General features: G+C 53.6%; 2 protein-coding genes across 2 annotated transcripts in view; one reads left to right on the plus strand and one right to left on the minus strand.

Moving 5' to 3' along the window:
- The window catches only part of Slc25a26 (solute carrier family 25 member 26), an 82426-nt gene extending 81490 nt beyond the window's left edge, over window positions 1-936 (plus strand). Inside the window, exon 10 of the mRNA XM_048356119.1 lies at window positions 140-936. Within this exon, the coding sequence (XP_048212076.1) occupies window positions 140-257 (118 nt within the window). The 3' untranslated portion in view covers window positions 258-936. The remainder of the gene's footprint in view (window positions 1-139) is intronic.
- A 604-nt stretch (window positions 937-1540) lies between these two features.
- The window catches only part of Lrig1 (leucine rich repeats and immunoglobulin like domains 1), a 105129-nt gene continuing 83906 nt past the window's right edge, over window positions 1541-22763 (minus strand). Inside the window, exons 8-19 of the mRNA XM_048356118.1 lie at window positions 22352-22495; window positions 20052-20132; window positions 14575-14646; window positions 13785-13856; window positions 10430-10593; window positions 7955-8275; window positions 6382-6663; window positions 5503-5922; window positions 4983-5108; window positions 3913-4059; window positions 3116-3397; window positions 1541-3023 (exon numbers count right to left, since the gene is read on the minus strand). Of these exons, the coding sequence (XP_048212075.1) occupies window positions 2764-3023; window positions 3116-3397; window positions 3913-4059; window positions 4983-5108; window positions 5503-5922; window positions 6382-6663; window positions 7955-8275; window positions 10430-10593; window positions 13785-13856; window positions 14575-14646; window positions 20052-20132; window positions 22352-22495 (2371 nt within the window). The 3' untranslated portion in view covers window positions 1541-2763. The remainder of the gene's footprint in view (window positions 3024-3115; window positions 3398-3912; window positions 4060-4982; window positions 5109-5502; window positions 5923-6381; window positions 6664-7954; window positions 8276-10429; window positions 10594-13784; window positions 13857-14574; window positions 14647-20051; window positions 20133-22351; window positions 22496-22763) is intronic.

Here is a 22763-nt window from a genome sequence, read left to right on the forward strand (position 1 = left end):
GGCGGGCTGCTGCTTGCAGTGCGGTGCCCTTGTGTTCACAGGTAGGCTGTGCAGGTGCAGCTCCTAGCTTCCAGCGGGGGAAGGGAGCTCAGTTGCCCTTCCAGCATGCAGTCTTATACCAACTTCATTTTCCCCTCAGATTATTTGCAGGTGTCTTCCCTCGAATGGCGGCCATCAGCCTGGGAGGTTTCATCTTTCTGGGTGCTTATGACCAGACCAGAAGCTTGCTGCTACAAGTGAGCAGGAAGAGCCTGTGACGCAGAGGCGTGGCTCGCGTGCTTCCGTGGGGAAGGGTGCGCTGCAGACCCGCCCCTAGCTGAGCGGCCGGAAAGCCCAGTGTGTGGCGTGGTGCTGCTAAGACTGTGACCCGACAGTGCGTCATTCCTGGGGCAGACGAGTTGCGTCCTCGGCCAACGACCAGAATGAGGAAACATGGCCACGGTGGAGCCCCGAGCCCTCTCCACCCCAATAAACACTTGGGACTGCTACGCCAGGCCCTTCGGAGCTTTCTTTTGATCGCTATGTGCCCTTCCATGTCCTTTGGGGGATTCACTAGAAGGCAAGGTGGGCGCTTTCACTGGGAAAAGAATGGCTGGATTTAGGAAAAAATTGTGCACGTGAGTGGCACTGTGGCTCAAACTGGTAGAGTGCTGGCCTTGAGCAAAAAGAGCTCAGGGACAAAGTCCAGGCCCCGAAAGCCTCATGACCAACAAAAAATTTAAAAAATTAAAAAAAAAATGCATGTGGGTGTTTCTCTCCTGGGTTGGTTCCTGTTGTATAACAGCTTGATGGTGACTAAATGACCTGTGGGTAGCTGCACAGTACACCTTCTTAATCCTGGCTTTAACCAGCGCCGGCTTTCCCCTATGAGAACACGAAGATGTTCTTTTAGAAAAGTGCCCAGCTTGCCTCACATACATGAAACCCTGGGTTTGATTCCTCAGCATCACATACATAGAAAAAGCCAGAAGTGGTGCTGTGGCTCAGGTGGTAGAGTGCTAGCCTTGAGCAAAAAGAAGCCAGGACAGTGCTCAGGCCCTGAGTCCACGCCCCAGGAACTGGAAAAAAATGCTGTTATTAAAAAGCATCAGTTGGGCTGGGAATGTGGCCTAGTGGTGGAGTGCTTGCTTTGCATGCATGAAGCCCTGGGTTCGATTCCTTAACACCACATATATAGAAAAAGCTGGACATGGTGCTGTGGCTCAAGTGGTAGAGTGCTAGCCTTGAGCAAAAGAAGCTCAGGGACAGTGCTCAGGCCCTGAGTTCAAGACCCCAAAACCAAAAAACAAGAATGTGCTGCATGAAACCCAGAGGCAGGGCCCGGTGGGGAGCTGCAACAGGGAACAGGTTGCTTCCGCTTCCGGTGTGAGGTGGGCATGCCTTGGGAGTTCAGGGCTTGAGTAAGCAGCTTCAGGTATAGAAGCATGAGGTGAAGTCTCAGGAGTCTAGCAGTGTTATTAGGTCTTCCTTGGGCAGAAGTATCTGACTGCACTTTGTATTTTATAAGGGTCTCTAGAATGAATGACAGGAAGCAGTTATCAACACTTATAAATGAACCTTTATTAAAGACACTTCAATGCCATTGTTAGACACTTCAATATTTTACATGTTTCTCAATGTACATTGTACCAAAATTTCTATAAATAAATAACTTTGTACATAAAAGTAATACTTCCTTTTTCACATTGCCTCTCAGAAGCAGCAAATTCACATATCTTGTGGAAGTAACATTAGTTAACTGCTGAGAACAGCATGTTGAATGTGCTTACCTTACGGACAGTGACCTCCAACGGCAGAGCCAGGCCTCCGTTCAGCACTGCGGCTGAAGGAACTTGTTTCTGACATTTTAAGGACCTTGGTTGGTTTTACTGAATTTCATGTTGGCACAAGATGGGTAGGTCTCAAAGTGCAAATAAATAGCCTCAGGTCTAGAGCTGAATCTTGTACGGTGTGAGCCCAGCTCCCTCTGCCTGAGGGAGGGGGACAGGCCTGCTCCCCAGTAGAAATAAGCTAGCCCTGAAAAGCGAGAACTTTGTCCTTGTTATTCCTGATAGAGTGTTTTAGTAGCAGAACTAAAAACTACTGAAAAAAATCCACAGGTACCAACAACAGCAGCCTTTACCTTAATAAAAACTTTCAAATAACCCGAGGGTACTGACCTACACGACCACATTTGCTTTTATCACAAAATGAGCTGCAAAGAAGGAAGGCAGTGCTTGATCATTCTGAGCCATTTCAGGGTGAGTTAACCCTCATTCTCCTCTGTAAAGGGAGGATGAAATCCACACCAACAGCACACATGTCAGGTAGGCTGTGTCTGTGCGGGCGGCTGCGGAAAAGCCAGCCACAAACTCACCAGCCTTCCCCCCCACCAGCCAGGACACAAATGCAGTTGTTCACCTCGCAATTTCAGCCATGCATTAAGGCACCAGAACTATTTCTTGACCATACTCAAATCTGACAGCAACCTGGTATGAAAAAATAGTATTGTCAAAATTGTATACTTCTTTGTTAACCATGCACTAAAGATTAAAATAGCCTCTGTAAAAGATATATAATATATATGAAATCTCTGAAAACTCTTATGTACAACGGTATCAAATACTTTCTGCCTTTGTACACAACCTCTTGCATTTCTGGGCTGCAGACGCGAGTCCCGTGAGCAGCCGCTGGCCTCCGCAGGAAGTGGGACTATGTACAGACAAGCGACGCTGAACCCAGGCTTCCTCCGTCCTGCGCACACGGCGCTGAGGCAGGCAGGGCCTAGCTTTTCGGTGCCAATAGCAGTGGTCCCCTCCGTGTCCCGGGGAGCTGTCCCGTCAGTGGTGTGCACTGCGGACTGGAGTCACAGGCCTTGGGGAGGTGGCCGTTGGACACCAGCAAGTGCTGGGCCTCGCTGGCGGCAGCAGGAAGGCCCGAGGGGGCGTCCGTGAGCTCCGGGTCACCCGAAGTTAATGTAGAGGAAGGCTGCAAGTCTGTGGAGTCCGGTTCATACAGCCTGGTTAAAGTCCATGAAAAATCCCCTAAGATGAAAGAGCATGCGCGTCAGGCCTTCAGAACTGGCCACGGGAGTGGCTCCCAGCCCAGCAGCCAGCGACTCCTCCAGAAAACTTACCTTTCCCATCCAAAGAGGCCACTGGCTGCTGCTTGGTGGACGGCAGCATTCTGTCGTGGTTACTGGGGTAGAGGGGCGCTGTGCGGTCAGTGAGCGAGCCATCCGCAGTCCCGCTGGGAGGATGGTGTGGAGAATGTTCTCGGTGCGTCAGCCTGGGCTCCTGGCCGCCGGGCGCACTTGGCTGTGCACTGTCTCTAGACACAGGCTGAGGAGGGAAGGCTTCCTTGGAGCAGCTGTCCACGTCTGGGCTGCAGTCACTGCACACAGCAAGGCCGCTGGGTTCTGGAAGACAGGACGGGAGGACGCTCAGAACCCCGGCCAGTGCAGCTGTCCCTCCACCCCTGCAAGGTGACATCCTGTCGCCTCCCATGTAGTAGCCGCCCCCCCTCGAGCTCGTGCACAGGAAGGGCTGCAGTGAAGAGCGGCGTGTGCTGAGATGGCGCGGTCCCGTGGGACTCGCCCGCCCGCAGGCTCCAGGGCGGTACTCGCTAGAGCTGAGTGGAATCTGAACAATTCAGAACTTAGGCGCAAGAAGGGTCTGGTGAAACAGACTAATGAAGCTCGATGGTAGAGTGCTTGATTAGCACGTGTGAGGCCTGGGGCTCCTCTGTCCTGTAGCTCCCCAGAAATCTTTATAAAAGATAACAAAAGGAAAACACACTGAGGCTTACCATACCATAGACTGCTTATATAAACAGGAAACACTTCAGAGATAGTACGAGGGCAATGCCAAGTTCCCCCTTTACCCTAGATGAACCCAGTTTGATTTCAGAATTCCCCGTGAAAGCATCTCTTACCCATCCTGTGTGAACCGTGGGTCCCGCTGGCTTTGTCCCCCGCTTTCCAGGGCTCTTTGTTATATCCCACACAGAGCCGAGGCTGCCTACATGCAAGGCCGTGAATGCTGACCTCTGGGAAGAGGCCCGAATCTCTCAGACAGACACCTGCAATGGAACCCCCAAATCAGTGAGCCTCCTGAAGGGAAGAGGCACAGCTGTGACAAGTCTCCCCGCAAACATCTTCAGTACTGCGGGCTGTACCAGCAACAGGCCCTGCTGAGGGCGTGCTTTCCAATGTCTACCCGGCGGAGAGGCTTGCGGTGTTCAATAAGTCTTTACAGCTCGGGAGGGCCACTCAGATTCCCCACCGCCCAAAGTCGCTACCTCACCTGCTGAGAACTTCCCGCTGTGAAAAGCAGGAAAGAATCTAAGCACGCACAGTGCTCAAATCCCTTTCGAAATGAAGCAATGTCTACCTACATCATCACATCAAGCTATCTCTACTCTTAATACGGTATTCTGTATTGCTCAGAGAGAAAAAGTCTGCATGGGGGCTGGGAATATGCCCTAGTGGCAAGAGTGCTCGCCTCGTATACATGAAGCCCTGGGTTCGATTCTACAGCACTACATATACAGAAAAGGCCAGAAATGGCGCTGTGGCTCAAGTGGCAGAGTGCTAGCCTTGAGCAAAAAGAAGCCAGGGACAGTACTCAGGCCCCGAGTTCAAGCTCCAGGACTGGCAAATAAATAAGAAAGAAAAGGTCTGTATTCAGTGTGGACACAAGGTTTTTCCTGAAGGTTATGATGCATGGTGGACTGGCCCCGGGGGACGGAGGCGCCTGCGCAGCGCCGAGCTGCTGGAACATGCTCTGGAGCAGCTGTGCCCAGCAGTCCTCCTTTATCTTGATGGGAGGTTCAGTGCCAAGCCCAAGATGGACTTCCTGGGGACACAATTAAACCCGTACGCAACAGGGCATGGCTAAATCAAGACAACAGGATGTGTCGACCACGCAACCTCGTTTGCTACACGTGCACATTGTCGTGCGGAGTCACTTCAGACCTCGGCGTCCCTGTCCTTGAGGCCTTACCATTGCTCTCAATGTGCCCATTGGCCTGATGGGCAGCCTCGGTCCTGATCACTGTCTCCTGCCTGTCAGACAGTGTCCCCTGAGAAGAGAGGTAGCTCGGAACATCTGGCGGCACAATGGTTTCATCTGCAAGGAGAAAAGACAGTGAACACGAGGGCAGCAGTGACGAACACAAACACAGATTACGGTCAGGCCCAGAGCCAGGGTCCCCCCCAAAGCTGGCCACTTCCTGGAGCCTGCTTATCCTTCCTTCACTCCCAGGTGTACAAGCATGGCAATCAGAGGTCTGAGTCCTCGACAGATGGGAAGCCCAGGCCTAGCATGCCTCTGAACTACTAAGGAGACCGGAAGCAGCAGGTGTCACCTGGTGCCAGATGGAAAGTTAGTGGTGGCCGAGGGATGAAAGCCCCAGCCCTCCAGGAGGCGGGGGATGTGACGCCGCTGAGTCTGCACGCCCCGCCCTGCACACCCGCCGCTGCTTCTCCCTCCCCTGTGAGCCCTGTGCGGCCTGGTGCCGGACCTGTGTTGGTGACACTGTACTCCTCGCTCTTCTTCCGGGTTTGGTAGATGATGCACACCCACACCAGCGACGTCAGTACGATGCTGCACACCACGGCGATGGTGAAGATGCCCACCGTGGTCCCGTCCTTCCTGCAGCCAGGGCTGGGCAGGACGCTCAGCTGGCTGTGCGCGCGCTCCGTGCCCAGGGTATTGGACATCTCGCAGGTGTACCGGCCCGCGTCCTCCGCGACCACATTCTGAACCACGAGCAGCTGGTTGCCCGGGGTGAAGTGGTGCCGCTCGGTCAGGCTCAAGGGAAGGTCCCCCTTGAACCAGGTGATGCGGGGTGTCGGGCTCCCGGTCGCCTTGCATTGCAGGGCTACTGTTTCTCCCACGGACACCACGCGGTCTTCCAAGGGCACTGCCAAGGATGGGGTCTCTGCAAGGAGTGGAGATGGGCTATTGACTCTGCACACCTGTGTTCTGGACAACGGGCAGTCCCAACTCTTACCAATCAAATGCCACGTGCGACTACTTATGGCAGGATTTTCAGAAGGCCTTCTAACATATTACATCACCCAGAACGATGAACTAGCCCTTGGTCATAATGACAGTGAGGCCTCTAGGTCCCTATGCTCGATGGAGACCATGTCAACTCTGCCCCTTGACATGGCAGTTCTCAAAATAGGGTATACCTGAGTCTTCTCAAGACTCACTTGTTCAAGGAAACACCTTAGAAAACAGCCCTATATTACAGATAAAGCAGGAACAACCCACAGCATGCTCTGTAGAGCTGTGTCACGACCTTCCTTCTAGCTTCCTAAGGTATTCATGAGCCTCGGTCTCTCTCCATGAGTCCCCCCATCCCCCCCTGCCCCCCATGTTTCAGTAGCCAAACCTAGGACAGTCAGGGTGGCGTTGGCTGAGACGGAGCCAGCTGAGTTCTGGGCGGTGCAGCTGTAAACGCCCATGTCGTCTATTTTCACATCCGTGATGAAGAACACGTCATCGTCAGGCATGACATGCATGCGGCGCTCCCGAGCCGCAGGGAAGTCAGTGCCGCCGTCCTTTTGCCAGGCAATCTGGGGGTTGGGGTGGCCGGTGGCAGCACACTCGAGCCGGGCCATGGTTCCAGTCCGAATGGCAATGTCGTAGGGAATTTTGGTAAATGATGGCAAAACTGGAAGACACATCCAACATGAGCTTATGAGAGGGATGTAGCGGCTGGGATGTCTGGAGGACAGATCTGCAAGTCCACCTGCTACCTTCCAGACATGAGTCTGTCCAGCACTGCCATGTTGAATCGGGAGCGGCTTCCCCATGCCACAGGTGCAGAATGCGGTCAACCTCTCCTGCACTCTACGCTACCCACCGCACATCCTCCACAGGGAAGCAACACTGCGCCTCCCGGAGCTCACGCGGTACACAGGCTGCCGAGCAGCTCCCAAAAGCAGGGGCGTGAGAAGGTCCTCGAGACCCAGGCAAAGATCAAAGATTGCGCTGTGTGGAGATGGAACTACAGAGGGGGAAGGCCAGCCTACCTTGACCCCGGGGCAATCAACAGATAGATGGAGATGGCACACCCATGCGGAAACCGCCTAGATTTGGCTTAGTATCAACACTGCCAGGAGTCGGTGTCCACATCGGGTGGCACTAAGCTACTCTTGCCGCCCACATTAATTTGGTGAAGACTAATTGTGGCCAAGCCTACAGGAGGCCCTGAGGATGACCTCACAATAAACCAAGCTAGCCCAGGCAACGTGTGGTAGAGAACGTGCCCTGTGCCCCGAGGCCTGACAGAGCAAGGCAAGCCAGCACATTTGGTGATCCACAACCTCCTCTTCTCCATCAGGGGTTCGATGACTGATCCCGGCCCAGGGGAGCTACCTCCTCACACCATCCAGCCCTCCCTCTGTCCCAGCAAAACAGCTATCCCGAAGAAAGCTGCCCTGGCAGGCTGCAAGGCTGGTTCGGGAGTAAGACAAAACCTCACACAGCCTCCCGACACTGCTGCCAGGCCAGGACTTGGCTCCGGCCCTGCTCTCCAGGCCTGCGGCGGGGTGGGGCCCGGCCAGTCCCCACAGAGGGCTAGCCTCTGGCCCATGGCTGCGCCATCTACTCAAAGAGAAGCAGCTTCCCCAGGATCCCGAGATCCATGGAGGCTGGGAACCAGACTTCTGGGTACATGTAGGGCAATAAACAGGTAAAAATATGAGGCTTAACTTCACAACTCCAGCTATCATCATAACAAGAAATAACTAGGGTTTCTTTTTTTTTTTTTTTATAAGTCACCTAAAGCCAGAAAGAACAACAATCAATTTGTAAAACTTGCTCTGGGCAAAACTCAGATTAATGATTCAAGTCCCAAAGAAGCGGTGTGTGTGCTCCGCAGTCATCTCTACATTGCTAACGGGGCAGTGGGGGTGTGGTTCACAGGCATCGTACAAGCACAGACAGGTGGTACTCCCTACCATTCACAGTGAGCCTGGCCTTGTGTGAGTAGGTTGAGCCAAAGTGGTTGGTGATGACACACTGGTAGCGGCCCTCGTGCCCAAAAGTGACATGACGGAGGTGCAGGATGGTGGTGTACTCCATCACTTCCCCATCCTGCGCACGGACGTGTGCGAAGTTCTCCATGTCGGCGTTGGTCAGGACCTCATTGTCCTTCTTCCAGGCAAAGGTCATGGGGGAGCTGCTGCTGCTGGCTGCTGAGCATGTGAAGCGGATGTCCTTGCCCACCACAGCCACAGTCGTCTCTGGCTGGGTGACGATCTGTGGCTTTGGGAAGTCATCTGGGGGAAGAAGGGCCGAGAGTAAGATGCTAGGCTCTTCCTCCGCAGGAGGCAGCTGCTGCTCAGGCTAGCACGAGACTGGGTCAGACGGGGAGAGGGACGAGACGGTGCCTGTGCACAGTCACCTGCGGTCGACAGCGTGAGAGCCACCCTGCGGATATCAGGCCTCACCCACTCCCGATTAGTAGTCGATCATCAAGCCAACCAGCAATTTCCTTGAGACAATGATGCTGGCTTCACACAAAATAGAGGCATTACAGTCATGGCTGTACAGGTCCTACTCAGAAAGGACTCTATCTCCAAATGAAAACACCCCAAAATGGTCCTCTAACACTCAGATTTCTCAAAGTCAAATGCTTATCACAGTTCATGAGTCAAGAAAACGACTCCATCTCAATAAGAAATGTCAGCTCTACGGTATTTCAACTTAGGATGCGCTGAAGCTGTTTCTCTGTCCTTAGGCCTATGACATGAAGCCCAGCAGTTAGCATCCATTGAGCGGTACGTGTGGTCAGAGCTCCCCAAAAATCCCAATAAAAGATGACTGTCACTGTGCTCTGTTGGCAGCAACCTGGAAGCTTCTCCCATGAAGCTGAATTTATCTGGCCTTGTGGAGTGTGCTCAGCAGAGGTCGCCCTGTCACTGGGCATGTGACGAAACAGGCTGTTAAGGTTAACACAGCTGCTGAGGTGACCACAGGCAGGAGGGGCAAGCAAGAGGCTGGCTGGCCAAAACACACAAAGGAAAATAAGGTGAAGGAGATGCCAGTAGTAAGCTCTGCAAAGGCCCAAAAGCTGGGCAGTTGTTCATGCCTATACCTAGCTCTTCAGGAGGCTGAGATTGGGAGGAACATGGTTCTAGGCCAGCCTAGTCAGAACAGTTTACGAGCCGCCTGTATCTCAACAGAAAAAGTTGGGCACACACCTGTCACCCTTGCAAATGCAGGAAATGTAGATAAGAGAGTCATGGCCTAGACAGGCCCAGGCAGAAAGTTGGAACCAATTTCAAAAATAGGCAGACTAAAAAAAAAAAAAAGGCTGGGGGCCCTCCAGGGAGCTCTAGAAACACCTAACATGGTGACAGTGCTCCGTGAACGTTACAGACGTTGCTGGGAATGGCAATGCATTCGAGCCATGTTGTACTGATGAGGAGGGAGCCATGCGCTCCAGCCTACGTGGACACTGTAGAGAACGGGAGCTCCGCATAGCCTGAGGCTGCACACAGCAGGCCCCCAGGACTCAGTGGCAGGGGACACAAAGCAAGAGCTTCGGTGGGTCTGGAGGGAGGCCTGTGGAGGAGGTGGCGGGTGTGTGCATGGAGGACACGCCTGTTCCCTGCTGAGGGCCAAGGGCTCCTGCTCCAGTCCACAGGGACTCCATACACACGGGACTGCCACAGCAGAGGAACAGGACGGCCGGGCAGGTCCCACTCCACCACCTCCACTCCTATTCTGAGGCTGGCACTGTCCCTGTCCACAGCAAACATCAGGAAGAACTCAACATTCATCTTCTCTGTCTCCATCTTCTGGGCCATGGGGCTGTCATTCCTGTCCAAGCTGGCCTGTCTTCTCTGCTCTGCATGTGCCATGCTTGGTCAGGGACTGCACATCTCTCCCCCCGCCCCCTCCGCCCCCTGGTCAGAGAGATAGTGAGGGCGACACGGAGGCAGTCAGGAGGAAAGGCGGCCTTCAAGCTGCCTGCGTAGATGTCGGTGGTGTGGAGAAGCAGTGCGTGTGCAAGGGAACACGAGGGGATCGTTTTTATTATGGCAGCTGGTCTCCTGAGACCCACTCTTCCTGTGTTTAACCTCTCATTCCTGGGGCTGGAAAGAAACACTTTAAAACCTCATCCTCAAACACTGAATTCACAGCCAAAACCAGGGCCATCTTCCTGTAACGACGATTCCCATCTTAGCTGAGCCCCCTCGTGCTCCCTGGGATGAAATGCACGCACTCCAGGAACCACGTAATGAGGCGCCGCGCGGCAAGTGCTGCATGTGGTTTCAGTGGGAACGAAACTGCACACAGCACTGAGCTGTAATCATGGGTTGCGTTCTCAGCTCCCACGAATGATTCCCACAATGAGGACTTTCTCCTGGCATCCTTGCCATTCATGAAAAAAACCCCACAAAAACAAACCAACAACCCTGTCTTACCACACACGAAACTCTCCGGCGGCACGGAGAAAATGCTCTGGCCCTTCAGCAGCTCGGGGTGGGCGCAGGTGGCGGTCACCGAGGCCTGCAGCGTCTTGCTCACGAGCCACGGCGGCAGCCACTTCAGCTGACAGTCACACAAGAAGCTCTCGCTGTTGATGCGGCTGCAAGACGGGGGGAGAGGGGAAGTGGGCATTTCGTAGGGGCCATGTGGGGTGGGGATGCGCGATGCACAGAAGCATCCAGAACAATCCGCCACCCTGGGTCAGTTTCTGACGCTTTCCACAAGTTCCTCTCTGGTGAGGAGGTGTGTGCGTGTGTGTACAATCTCCCTGGGGAGTCTGTGTGGAGGTCAGGGTGCAGCCACAAAATCTGCGTGTAAACCAGCCCTGGTGGCTGAGACGCCGCTCCGGAGACGGCCCTCGCAGCGCCAGTGACCTGCAGGTTGCCCTGGTTCTAAGGCCCCCGGGGACACCTAACATTCATGGACCCTGGGTGCACCTGACAGTGACAGAGCATTGTCAATAAACCACTTACAACTTCCAAATTCACCCTGAGACTGTGATCTAAAATCATGAGCCCGTTCAGGGAGGTCCTCTTGTCCTGATGGCTGGTAGGTCTTAGATTTGGGCGCATGGCATGCTTTTACTTCCAAACACACCTACCTCCCTATCAGCCTGCCTCTCGCCTGGGCATTCACGCCGCCCCCTCCACCATGACGGAGGCCGGCAGAACTCAGCCCTGCTCTCAGAGCAGTGCGCGTGGGTAAACGCCACTGCCCAGGGACCACGAGAAGGCTCAACTTGGCTTTGTGGTACTCCCACCAAAACAAAGTCTTATTTTCCTTCTCATGTCTCAGCAAGCGAGGATGAGCTTTTCAAACAGGAATTAGAATGGCCATATGAGTGGGCATTCTTTCCTGGGGAGTCACTGGAAGATAAGGCACCCACAGTTGAGGGAAAGGGTTGAGGAAGGAAATGTGCAGGCTTGCTTAGAAATGCTATACATCATGCCAGCCATTTGTTGCCCCATCTGCCCCTTCTCCAGCCACCCTTTTCAGGCACCAGAAAAGCAGCCACAGGACGGGCTTGCTCCTCTCCACCCCACCTCCTGATGAGCAGGGAAACCACGAGGCGTCTCTGCTACATGGGTAGGCAGCATCTGCTGAGGAGCTTCTGAAGCCTGTCCTGTCGGGAAATCACTGGTGTGGCGGAAGGCATCACCGCTCCCCATGAGACACAGTGGTGTCTACATGCAGGGAGGGAAATGAGGCAGGAATGCCCTCGACGTGGTGGCGGGCAGGCGGGCTGTGCCAGGCCTGGCGAAGGTACTGTCAGAAGTCCTTTGGGCTCGCACCGAAAGGGCATATGTGTGTGGTTAAACAGGACAGCCCAGGGCAAGAGGGCGGGCCATCTCTGTGACACACTGAAGGCACTTAGGCGGGGACAGAGACATCTATAACTGAAGGCACAGGAACAAATTAAGGAGAACAAATGTGACTTCAGTGTTGATCAACTGTGTATGGAGAGCGCTAGGCCTCGTACCACATTTGGAACATCTGCTGGGCCCAGCTCTTTGAGGACTTCCCGCCCTCTTATCACAGTGAAGCCCACCGTGGAGAGGGCCAAACACCAAGTAAGAACTTTGGGACTTAGAATGGAGAGCGTTTCCTAAGGAATGGGAGGCTCAATGACAGGGGAAGCAAGACAGTAGAAAGGACACCATCTCCCTGACTACTTCACAAGTTCGAGTCCAAGGCCAGACTGACTAGATAACAGCCCCAGGCTCTGCAGACCCCAGCCTGCTTCCTTCACTCTGACAGAGCTTGGCCTCGAGCAGCTATCCACGGCCCCCACACCAGCCGGCCCAGCTCACTGCTGGCTTGCACACGGTATTTTCATGAGTCCGACTAAAGTGTGTTTCCAATCATTGCTTGTGGAAATTTACCCAGAGGATGACTAAGTGAACAATACAACCTGCCGTGGTCTGGCGGGGAGGAAAATGACCAAGTGCAGTTGACCTGTTTCTCCCATCAGAGGCCCCAGGCCGGGGCCAGCCAGAGCTGAGCCCTGACAGGAGACCAAGCGCGGAGCCTCCAGAATCAGGCACGCGCACTGCTGTGCTGGGGAGTGTGTCTGTTAAGAGCCTAAACATTGTCTCTCCTCCTTTCTCCTTTAATTAAAATGTTACTGCTCTTAATATGAGAACTCTTCAAGAACTCTACAGTGAGCACTCAGGAACTGGTTCCCCACTGTTCTGTTATAGTCAAGGATCACTGTACTTGTGTTATCGTGGAGCTTGGCTGGAATCCAGCTTTCTAGAATGGTCCAGAATCACCAGCTCCCTTCTCTGGAAGGGGAGCTACAGAATCCTTCATGTTCCATCTCACTCATTCAAGATCAGCTACTGAGGCTGCAAGCAGGGTAGGGGCCCTGTGAGCCCGCTATGAACGCTCAAGCCAAGTGCCCCCAGCCACTCACTCGGTGGGTGCCTGGGTGCTCACCAGGCACGGGACAGGGACCCAGAGCGCCACCTGCCCTCCCACCCCACCAGAGCCGCAGCAGGAGGCGTCTCAACAGTAGGGTGAGGTGGGGACACAAAAAGCCGCCCCTTGGCCTCTTCTCAAAAGCACTGTGCGAACCTAGAGTCACACCTGAAAACTGTTACAGCTAGACCTCACAGTCACCCAGAGAAAGAATGAGGGTGCTGCTGCCTGAGTACCCGGACTAGATGATCCTCGGCCAGGGACTGTGCTAAGGTGAGTTCCTCTAATCCTTGTTACCGGGAGCCTATGGGGAAGTCGGTGGGAGTGGTACCACATGAGTACCACGGACTGGCAGGGCTTTGGGCCTGGTGTGGCTGGAATCAGCACTTCTGCCTTGCCCCGTGCACAGCCTGCCAAGCTCCCGCAAGAAATCCTGTTCATTTTAAACAAACCTGAAAGGTGAACACTTGTCCATGGCATAATCAAAGGAGTGAATGCCTACTCTTAAAGAAGCAGCTTTATTTCACATTCTTGAATGGCACTGTGCAAACTTTAGCCTACAGACCCACTGCCTGTTTCTGTCACTATGAATTTAAGGGCACACAGCCACACCCATCCTTTATGTATTATTTACACTGCTTTCTGCTAGAACATACTGGGTAGTCGGGAAGCAGACCCTATGGCCCATAAACTCCTGGTTTTCTAACCCCTGATCCACTGTGAGCCACATAAGGCATTTCTCTTTTAATGACAACTTAGCTTGCAGCCCCCTATAAACCGTCAGTTATTACAAGTATAAGCAGTGTTTCTCTTCTCGATCTGCAAGTCTCCACTTAGGGGAAAGCTGGCCATGGACTCCCCAGTACTTACAGCTCTTTGAGATTCTTCATCTTCACAAAGGCATCAGGCTGAACAGACCGGATGGCATTCTCCCCCAAGTTCCTGAAACAGAACACAAACATATGTGGAAGAAGTCCCTTTGGGGGTCAGCGAGAACATGCAGGGATTTCCTAGGACAGTCGTGCGTGTCCCATGACCCCATTGCTGGCTGCCTTGGAGGGGCTCTTCCTTCTCATGCTCACACGAGCACCCAGGGCCTCACCAAAGCAGGTGCAGGCCTCTGGAAGCCGACGGCAATCCCACCCCCTCTCGATTCTAAGAAGAAATAAAATAAGAACCACATACTCTCAGCAACAGCTCAAGACTGGCTCTATCCTCTCCCTGCCAGGGTCCCGCAGGGAACCATCCCCACAGCAAAGGTCCCAGCGAGGCCCAGTGTGTGCTTAGCATGTCTGAGCCACTGAGTGGAGATCCCTGGCTTGGCCAGGGTGAGGCGTACTGAGGATCAGCAATGAGACCCGGTGTCTGAAGGAGCCTGGTGTGTGGGTGACACAGGGGAGCAGGCGGGAAGAAGACATTTGCTCAAACACCAATTGCATTAATGGGAGCACCCCCATGGGCCATATGCTCCGTGACTGTTCTTGGCATAGGCAAAATGAAGGCCAAAGTGGATGCTGACTTATAATGAGAAGGAAGCAGCTGGTGTTTCCAAATAGCCTGTTTCTCGGTTTACAAAGATGCGATTAAATTGCTAGCAGGCTTCCCCAGCAGGCACATTTGGCAGGCCTCTGAGTCAGGCAAGGGCTGGTAGGATACTCACAGGTGCTCCAGGCCTTCCAGCCCCGAGAATGCTCTCTTAGCCACAGACTTGATCTTGTTTCCAAACAGACTCCTGCAGTTTCCAAGCATCCAGGCAGGGGCGGGTGGCGGGGGAGGGAAGGTGGGGAGAGAGCACACAGTTAGGGCAGTGTCCAGGACAAGCAGGTGAAATGCACTAGCTTTATCGTCATGAGAAGTTCACAGTGCTAGCAGGTCGCAAAAGGTGACAGTGTCAGTGGACATCTAGTGTGTCCAGCCCTGGCCATCTCTCTCCAAGGCCTCAAGAGGGAGGCTGGTGGTGACCTCGGGAGAAAGAGGACTGACTGGTTACTATTTCAGTGAGGAAGCAAAGTCAGACAAAGTAATGACAGCTTTGAAGTGAGATGCTGCCCACTTCTGACAACTGCATCCTGGGGATAAAGTTTCCCAAACCAGCAAGAAAGTAAGAAAACGGACATGGATACAGACTGTGCCCTGGCAGCCAGGATGCAACCACTGTGAGCTGTGCCTTGCCCTCCAGGCCTGCAGGAATGCCCTGCCTGCCTGCTTCTCAAGAGCAACCTCAGGCTTTCTATGTAGGAGGCTGGAGGTTTATTATATCCCAGGTAGTCGGGACCTTAAAGGTCAACTCTAGAGGCTGATGTCTGCACTCTTTAAGAGTCCCAACCCAAGAGAAGCAGCTTCTGCCTCCACAAAATTCCCATCACGATCTTAGCAGAAAGTAGGAACCAGTTTTCAAAAAGAACCTCTGACCTTGCAAGGCGCTTGAAGGAAACTGCTCCTTCTACTGGGATGGAATACGCGGCTCCCACCCACGGGACCCTAGAATGTGCTGGGTGACAGGAATGAAGTTTCTTCTGTCCTCCTTACTATCAGGGCCTTTAACAAGTGCACCCCCCCCCCCAATCCCAGGGTCTCTCTGCTATAACTAGCACAGGAATCTGCCTGCCAGCAACAAATGCAGGGGTGCCCTCAGTCAGCTCCATGCACCCTTCAAACAGACTGTCTTTCAGGGGCTCTAAGGGCTTGAATGCTTGGGAATTCAAAATCAGCAGGTCTGAGATAAAACAACCAGGAGGAGAAGGGAGAGAGCCAGCTTAGCTACTTCCTGAGAGGGGGCAGTTCTTGTCCAGGACCCCATCAAGAATCAGAGAAAAAGATAGCGTCTAGCGACCAGTTCTGCCTTCAGGTTGAGTAAGACTGGGACCCATGAGAGCAACGGGAAGTACCAGCCCATCCCTGAATAGAGGAGGAAGGAAAGGGGGGGAGGGTGTCTAAAGAATCAAAGAGAGCAGGACGGCGCAGCCTGGGCAGCACCGGCCCACAGGCCCAGACTTCAACCTAATTGCGGCAGGTAGGGGCCGCCCTCAGGTGAGAGGCTCAGGCCTGGAACACACAGCTAGCACAGCCCGGGCCAGCACCCGCGGTCCACAGGCCAACTTCTGGACGGCATGCCGTGGGGCCTCCTGACCCCCACTTCATCAGGAACAGACTCCTTCTCTGGGGCCTCCATTTGGGCATCCCCCAGCAGCCCCTGAGCAATCATCAGACAATGCCGGCTCGGTTTCCTGCTCTGGAGGGTGAAGGGCCCACAGGCCAAAGACTTCTCTGCCTATCTTTCTCTCCAAGGCAGGCTGCGTGGATGTGAAAACTATCTCATCCTGAGAGCGTTTCCACAAACTCTTGCAATCTGGAACACATATTATAAATTGAGCAAACACGCAGAAACGTGGAGGCTGTGCTGCTCACTCAGGCTTCTAACCACAGGAACTAGCAGCCGATACAAGTCATGGGCACCGAACCCCAAGTGCGCCTGAGGGCGCTGCCAACTTCTACACTTACTCAGATCCGCAGGCCGAGGCACTGTGTGCTCCACGTCCCAGGGAAAACGAACTGAACCACGTAGGGAAATCTCCCACAAACTAGATCCAGGAAAAAGCTGTGTTTTATTTCAGCCATTAAGTATTAGTCACGTTGACCTCTTCTACAATGAGGGCAGACTGTTATTTCTAATGCTGACAATAGCAATAAAACAAATTCTCAAATTCTCAATTACACAGGGCCGAATCATCCTGCTGGTAGACTACAATGGTCCTTACCTTCCCCAGCAGACATGGGACATGCGGGGCAGAGGAGGGCACCGAACTAGTAGACTGACGGCTCTAATCAGGCCGCCATGTGCTGACAGCGGGCCTGCTGGAGGGCTGCTCTTGTCTCACGAGAGCATCCGGGGAAGCGGGTCTGGCCTGACCTCCCAGCACTGACTTGGCCCAGACACTGACCTGGGAAGTCCCTTCTCAACCGTCGGGCATCTCCTGGCCAGCCCTGCTAAGGGCTCCTGATCACCGGCTCACGGCTTGCTAAAGCAGTCTCGGCAGGAAGCGGGGTGTGGATAACAGTGCTGAGGAGGTTTTGGGGAGGAGCCCCGATGTGTGCCAGTGCCACCCCTCTTCCCCACTGTACAGGCTATGCCCTTTCCCCTCAGTGTGGGAGCACCACCTGGCACGAAGCCAGAGGCTCTGCCTCACCATCTACTGCCACACAAGCCCTGCCTGAGCTCCACCCTCACCCTCCTGAGCGATGTCCTGAGAGAAGTAGAGCCAAGGGCCACACCTGAACCCCCTGACTTGCACACGTCACTAACTGTTCTAATTAAATGCGTCCTCGGTGGCCAGCAATTCTCCCATGCTGCTTATGTCGCTGTGCAAGCCCCTTAACAGATGACAGAAACAGTGGAGAAATGAGTGGGCTTCAAACAGGAAGAGCAAGCAGGAGTCTATGGATACTGCCGTGTGCCAGGAAGCTCCAGTGTGAAGAATTATCCCAGGTGGCTGATGGGTAGGAAGAATGACGGCGGGGCCACATCCACCCATCACACAGCGAGGCCTCGCATACTCTTCCCAGGAAGCATTTTCACTTAGGCCTGGTCTCCTACCCAGGCTCCCGAGTAATCAGTGAAGGCAAGAGCTTCTTCCCTTTCCTAGCTCTCGAGCTGGTCAAAGGCAAGCCCCGGGCAGATCACAGAGACACAGAGCACTGCCCTCTCCAGCTGCGGGGTGCCCTGGTGTGGGAGGGGACCCCCGTCGATGTGGCCCAGAGCACTTGGACCACACAATACCATGCGGCACCACTTCCCCCAGCACAGCAGAGCCCCAGAGCTTTCCTGACAACATGCTGAGGAGGTGGCGGGGGAGGACATCAAAAGAGCGCTTCTCACTCACGCATGCCTTCATTGGTCAGCCTATGCTGACCTGCTCGGCCTCCTGAGTGTCAGGATCGCGGGCCTGACCCCCGCAGCCAGCTCAGGTTCCAACCTTGAAGGTTTCCTCAACACTTACGCTACCCAAGCCCAGCAGATTTAACAAGTGCTAAAACCCAGGATTTACTCTACTCTTCCCTTTGCATGTGCAAACTTTGACACACCATCACAGCCCAACAGTTCTGTGGGCTCCACATGGGGCCACACACCTGCAGCTCTAGTTGGATTGTACTCACTGATTTCCCCTCCCCCCTCTGGATTACTTAAAATCCAAACTGCATGCACCACATTGTTCTATTTCAAGAAAAAATAATTTTTTCCCTTTTGCAACACAACCATGATGTCATCCCACTTACACCAATGACTGCACGTATTCACATATATTAAGGAATTCTTGTTATTGTCCCAGTTCCCCCAATTGAGTGCATGTCCCTCTCCTCTCTTTTTCCTAGACAAGCACAGGGCCTCCAAACGAGTACAGATTCCATGGTGGAAAGCACATCTCATCAGAGCACGTGTCGATGTGACATGAGAAGAGCGAGGCAAGGCTCATCCCAGCCTCAGAACCGTGGAACCTGGTGCCTCTGCCGGGAGGCGATGACACGAGGAAACACGAGGCGACACTCGGGGGACAGGAGGCTGACTCAGCCTACGACACATCCTGCAAAGAACACGGCAGTGCCATGTTCAGCCCTCAGCTTCAGGGGAGGCCTGGGGTGACTGGCAGCTCAGAGGCTCTGCACCCAGTAGGAGGACTCCAGCCTGGAGCTCCTCTCGTCACCAACAGGCCCGTGCCCTGACTACATGACTCTTCCTGCTCTGTCCAAGTTTACTGGGTATGGGTTAAGGGCCAAGAGTTTGCATAACAGGAGTATTGCATTAGGAAAAGGAACACACAGAGCATCTGACACACTGTGGAATGCAGGAATATTCTAGAAGAAATGCAATCCTCAGAGTCAAATGGCTTATTCTTGTTCAGTACCTTTTCTAGACGAAGCAACATTCCTTTCTTTTTTTTTTTTTTTTTTTGCCAGTCCTGGGCCTTGGACTCAGGGCCTGAGCACTGTCCCTGGCTTCTTTTTGCTCAAGGCTAGCACTCTGCCACTTGAGCCACAGCGCCACTTCTGGCCATTTTCTGTATATGTGGTACTGGGGAATCGAACCCAGGGCCTCATGTATATGAGGCAGGCACTCTTGCCACTAGGCCATATCCCCAGCCCCGAAGCAACATTCCTGACAGACCATGGCTGTCTCCTGTAGGACCTCCATCTCCACCAGGGCTTCCAAAATATTTACATGTGCACTCTGCTCAGCTCCCTGGTGCTGGGACAGGCTCAAGAGTGGGTGGTGACTGTCTTGTCTCTCTGTGGTGAGAGGCCCTCCTCCCTAGCTTGCTCCCCAGGGACACCGCTCTGCTCTTTATGCCCGTTTGCTCCTTAGTGGCACTGAAGATTGTGCTGGTGAGACACAGATGCAAACAGGGCAAAGAAGGCAGCAACACACCAGCTTGGGAGCCTGGACCCCGCCAGCGGGGGTGGTCTGGACTGCCTCCTTTCACGTTGCCTGCCCTGATGGGATGAATACCACACACACATGCACACACACACACACACACACGTTCTGAAGAATAATTGGCAAATTCTAGTGAATAGTTGAAAGGGAGAAGGGAACCCAAAATATTGAATTCAAAATACCTATCATTATTGCCCTTGATAGTGACCATTCCCAAGCGAGATTAAAATTAGCAACAAAAATACTACAGATGCTTCAAAACTATCAAGTTACTCAGCCTGAGACATTTCACACATTTTCTAGAAATTGAGAAAGCAAGCAGATTCCTTTGAGCAAAGGACAAAATAAACAACAACAAAAAAGAACAACTAGCTAGATGCCAGTGGTTCATGCCTAATCCCAGCTACTCACGAGGCTGAGCTCTGAGGATCACAAACTCAGCTGTTCTCAGATCATCTTTGAACTGAGTCCCTGAGAAAACCTCTCCAGGCAGCAGCACTGTCATACCACACAGCAAGGAGACGCCCGGCCTGAGAGGAGCTGGGGACTGTTTCCTGCTCAGCCTTAGCCTCAGCCTCTTCTCCCCCTACGACAGAAAAGTCCCGCAGAGCCTTGCTGCCTCGTGTGGGCCCAGGACATGGGGAGCTGCCAGAGCGATGAACCGCGCACGCCAGCACACGCAGAGCCACACACTTGGAAACACTCACAGCTTGCTGAGGCTGTCAAGCCCCGTGAAGGCGCCACTGGTGTCCTCGATTGTGCCGGATATCTCGTTATGGTCCAGGTCCCTGGGGAGAAGACAGAATGTAAGCTCACCTTCCAGGGAAGCCCGTGCCTTGTCCCTCAGCTTGAAGGGGAGCACGGCCTTACACTCACACTTTCACTCGGAAGCTCAAAGCACCCGGGAGAGCACAGGAAGGCCTAGTGCCACACGGTCATGGGCAGCGTGGCGTTAGAAGGAAGTCCTGCTCTGAATACCTTGTGGCATGCCTGGCTCCCCCACCTTTCAACAAAGCTCTTCTGCCCCTCAAAACACCTGGCTTCCCCGCTGGCCCTACTGGACCGGGAGAGGCGGTGCAGACATCACCGGGGAAGCTGGCCCGAATAAATGGGCAGCTGGCCTCGGCACGGAGCAGCAGTTTCAAAGGTTCTTTAGGTCCTGTCTACTTAGTCACTTTTCTGGATTTCACCGGGGAACTGTGAAGGGCACATGGAAGAAGCATGGCAAAGGCAAGAGGCCCTGGCCTGGGGACCCCTACATGGTGGCCAGCGTGTCTGAAGCCTGGAACCCAGCACCTCTCGAGGCCTACACAGCACTGCACTCTGAGCCAGGAAGGACATCTGGGTGCTGAGTCAGATTTGTGACCCACTTGCCAGACGGGAGAAATGAGGCTCCTCTGACATGCAAACCCCAAGGCCGGTGAGTCAGCCTCCTCCCCGCTTCCAAGGACAGGCCATGAGCGAGGCCATGAGCGCCCAGGCGAGACACCACACCTGGTGGCCGGGCCCCCAGCTCCGAACACATCCTGCCCTCTCTCCAACTTTCCACAAGGCTCTCGGTGCCTGCATTTCCTTTCCAGACCCCTGGCAGGCCTGGCCAGGAACAGAGATGCTGCTGTTGGCTCCTGAGAGAACCTGGAAGGACACTGCCAGCAGAGAAGAGAGCAGAATGCTTGCTGTGACCATTATTTTCCAGCACGAAGCTCAAAGAGAGAGGCTCTGCTGCTGGAAGGGTCTTCTCCTTTCAATGGGATGGGCCCCTCCCTAGGATCTGTAGACGGAATAAACCCAGGGACCCAGGTTGTGGCTCTGTATGCCTGAATCCTTGCTCCTAACCTTGGCTGCCAAAGTTTTGCTGCTTCCTGGCCCACTCAGCCCGAATGTTCCCAGCCTTGTTATTTGGGCCTAGCAAAGGCTTGCAGGCTGACCCCGGCTTGACTAGCTTGGCTCTGGCTCTTTCACACTCCTAGCAATGAGTCATCGTTAAAACGCGCTCTGCCAGGTGCAAGTGCAGAGGCCTTCCTCCCGCACGGGCAGGCGCAGAGGGCCAGGCTTGGGAGGAGGCCTCAGAACCGGCTACAGCTTTCGGCTGAAAACCACAGGCCCTCTTCAGGGTCTAAATGCTGATAGTGACGGAGAAATTATGTGGTGCTGATAAGGGAAAACTTGTATAGCTGTCCCAAAAAGCATCCTGCAGCAATTTCTGGCAACCTCACCTTATGAAACACATAAGAGGGACATGGTATCATTACCTCTCCTCTACTACAGGACTCAGTAATGAGCCACAAGCAGGCTTGGGATCCCTCATTTCTACCTCTTGTAGATACTGTGTATGCTAAAGTTTAAGTGCTAGACATGAATAGTGGCATCCCACAACTTGGAGGGGGAAAAAAAAAACGACCCTTAAAAGTACACACACACACACACACACACACACACACACACACACACACGGCAGATAGTGTCCTAGAGGCTGAAGTAAACACTAAGTATAGGACATTTTTCTCAGTAACTACCAAATGCACAGCATAATTATTGTTTGATATTTTGTGTGTGTGTGTGTGTGTGTGTGTGTGTGTGTGAGAGAGAGAGAGAGAGAGAGAGAGAGAGAGAGAGAGAGAGAGAGAGAGAGAGAGAGAGAAAGAAATGCGTCCTGAGGCTTAGACTTGGGACCTGGGCACTGTCTTTGAGTTTCTGTTTTGGGGGGTTTATTTGCTCAAGGCTAGCACTCTACCACTTGAGCCACAGCTCCACTTCTGGCTTTTCGGCGATTAATTGGAGATACCATCCCTCGACAGGCCTCATCCTACAGAGGGGGAGACTTTTTTGGCTCAGACAGTCCTCTTTCAGTTTGTCTGCAAGTCTGAGTGGGCCCTGCAGCAGGTCAGCTTGGGCTCTAAACGCCACCCACAGTTGACCTCAACAAAGCAGCTGCTTCAGACTGTTCTGCTCTCCCCCTCCCCCTTAACCCCCTGCCACACTGTAACCCAAACCGTGAAAGCCGTACAGGACGCGCAGGCTCTTGAGTCCCTTGAAGGCGCCTTCGGCGATGTGGCTGATGGCATTGTGGCTAAGGCGCAGCACACTCAAGTTGCTCAGGTCTGCCAGGCTCTCCTCGTCTAGCCGTGTGAGGTTATTGAAGGACAGAATCCTAAGGAAGGGAGAAGGGAGAAAAGTGTCACCACTGGGCCCCATAGGGCAGCTATTCTTTCTCCTCTCCAGAAAAATTGAGCTTCAGCGGCTGGATCTCTATGCACCTGCAGGAATCCTGAGTAAAAATGGCCATGCAGCAGAGACCCTCTGGGGTTCAGCAACCTTTAATCTGACAATGCATATTGTGTAAAGATCACAGAGACCAGCATCATCGCCTGCACTGTGAGGACTACACAAGGAGCCTTAAGCCCCATGTGATGGGTGTC

This window comes from Perognathus longimembris, chromosome 10, assembly GCF_023159225.1.
Source record: "Perognathus longimembris pacificus isolate PPM17 chromosome 10, ASM2315922v1, whole genome shotgun sequence".
Classification (NCBI taxonomy): domain Eukaryota; kingdom Metazoa; phylum Chordata; class Mammalia; order Rodentia; family Heteromyidae; genus Perognathus; species Perognathus longimembris.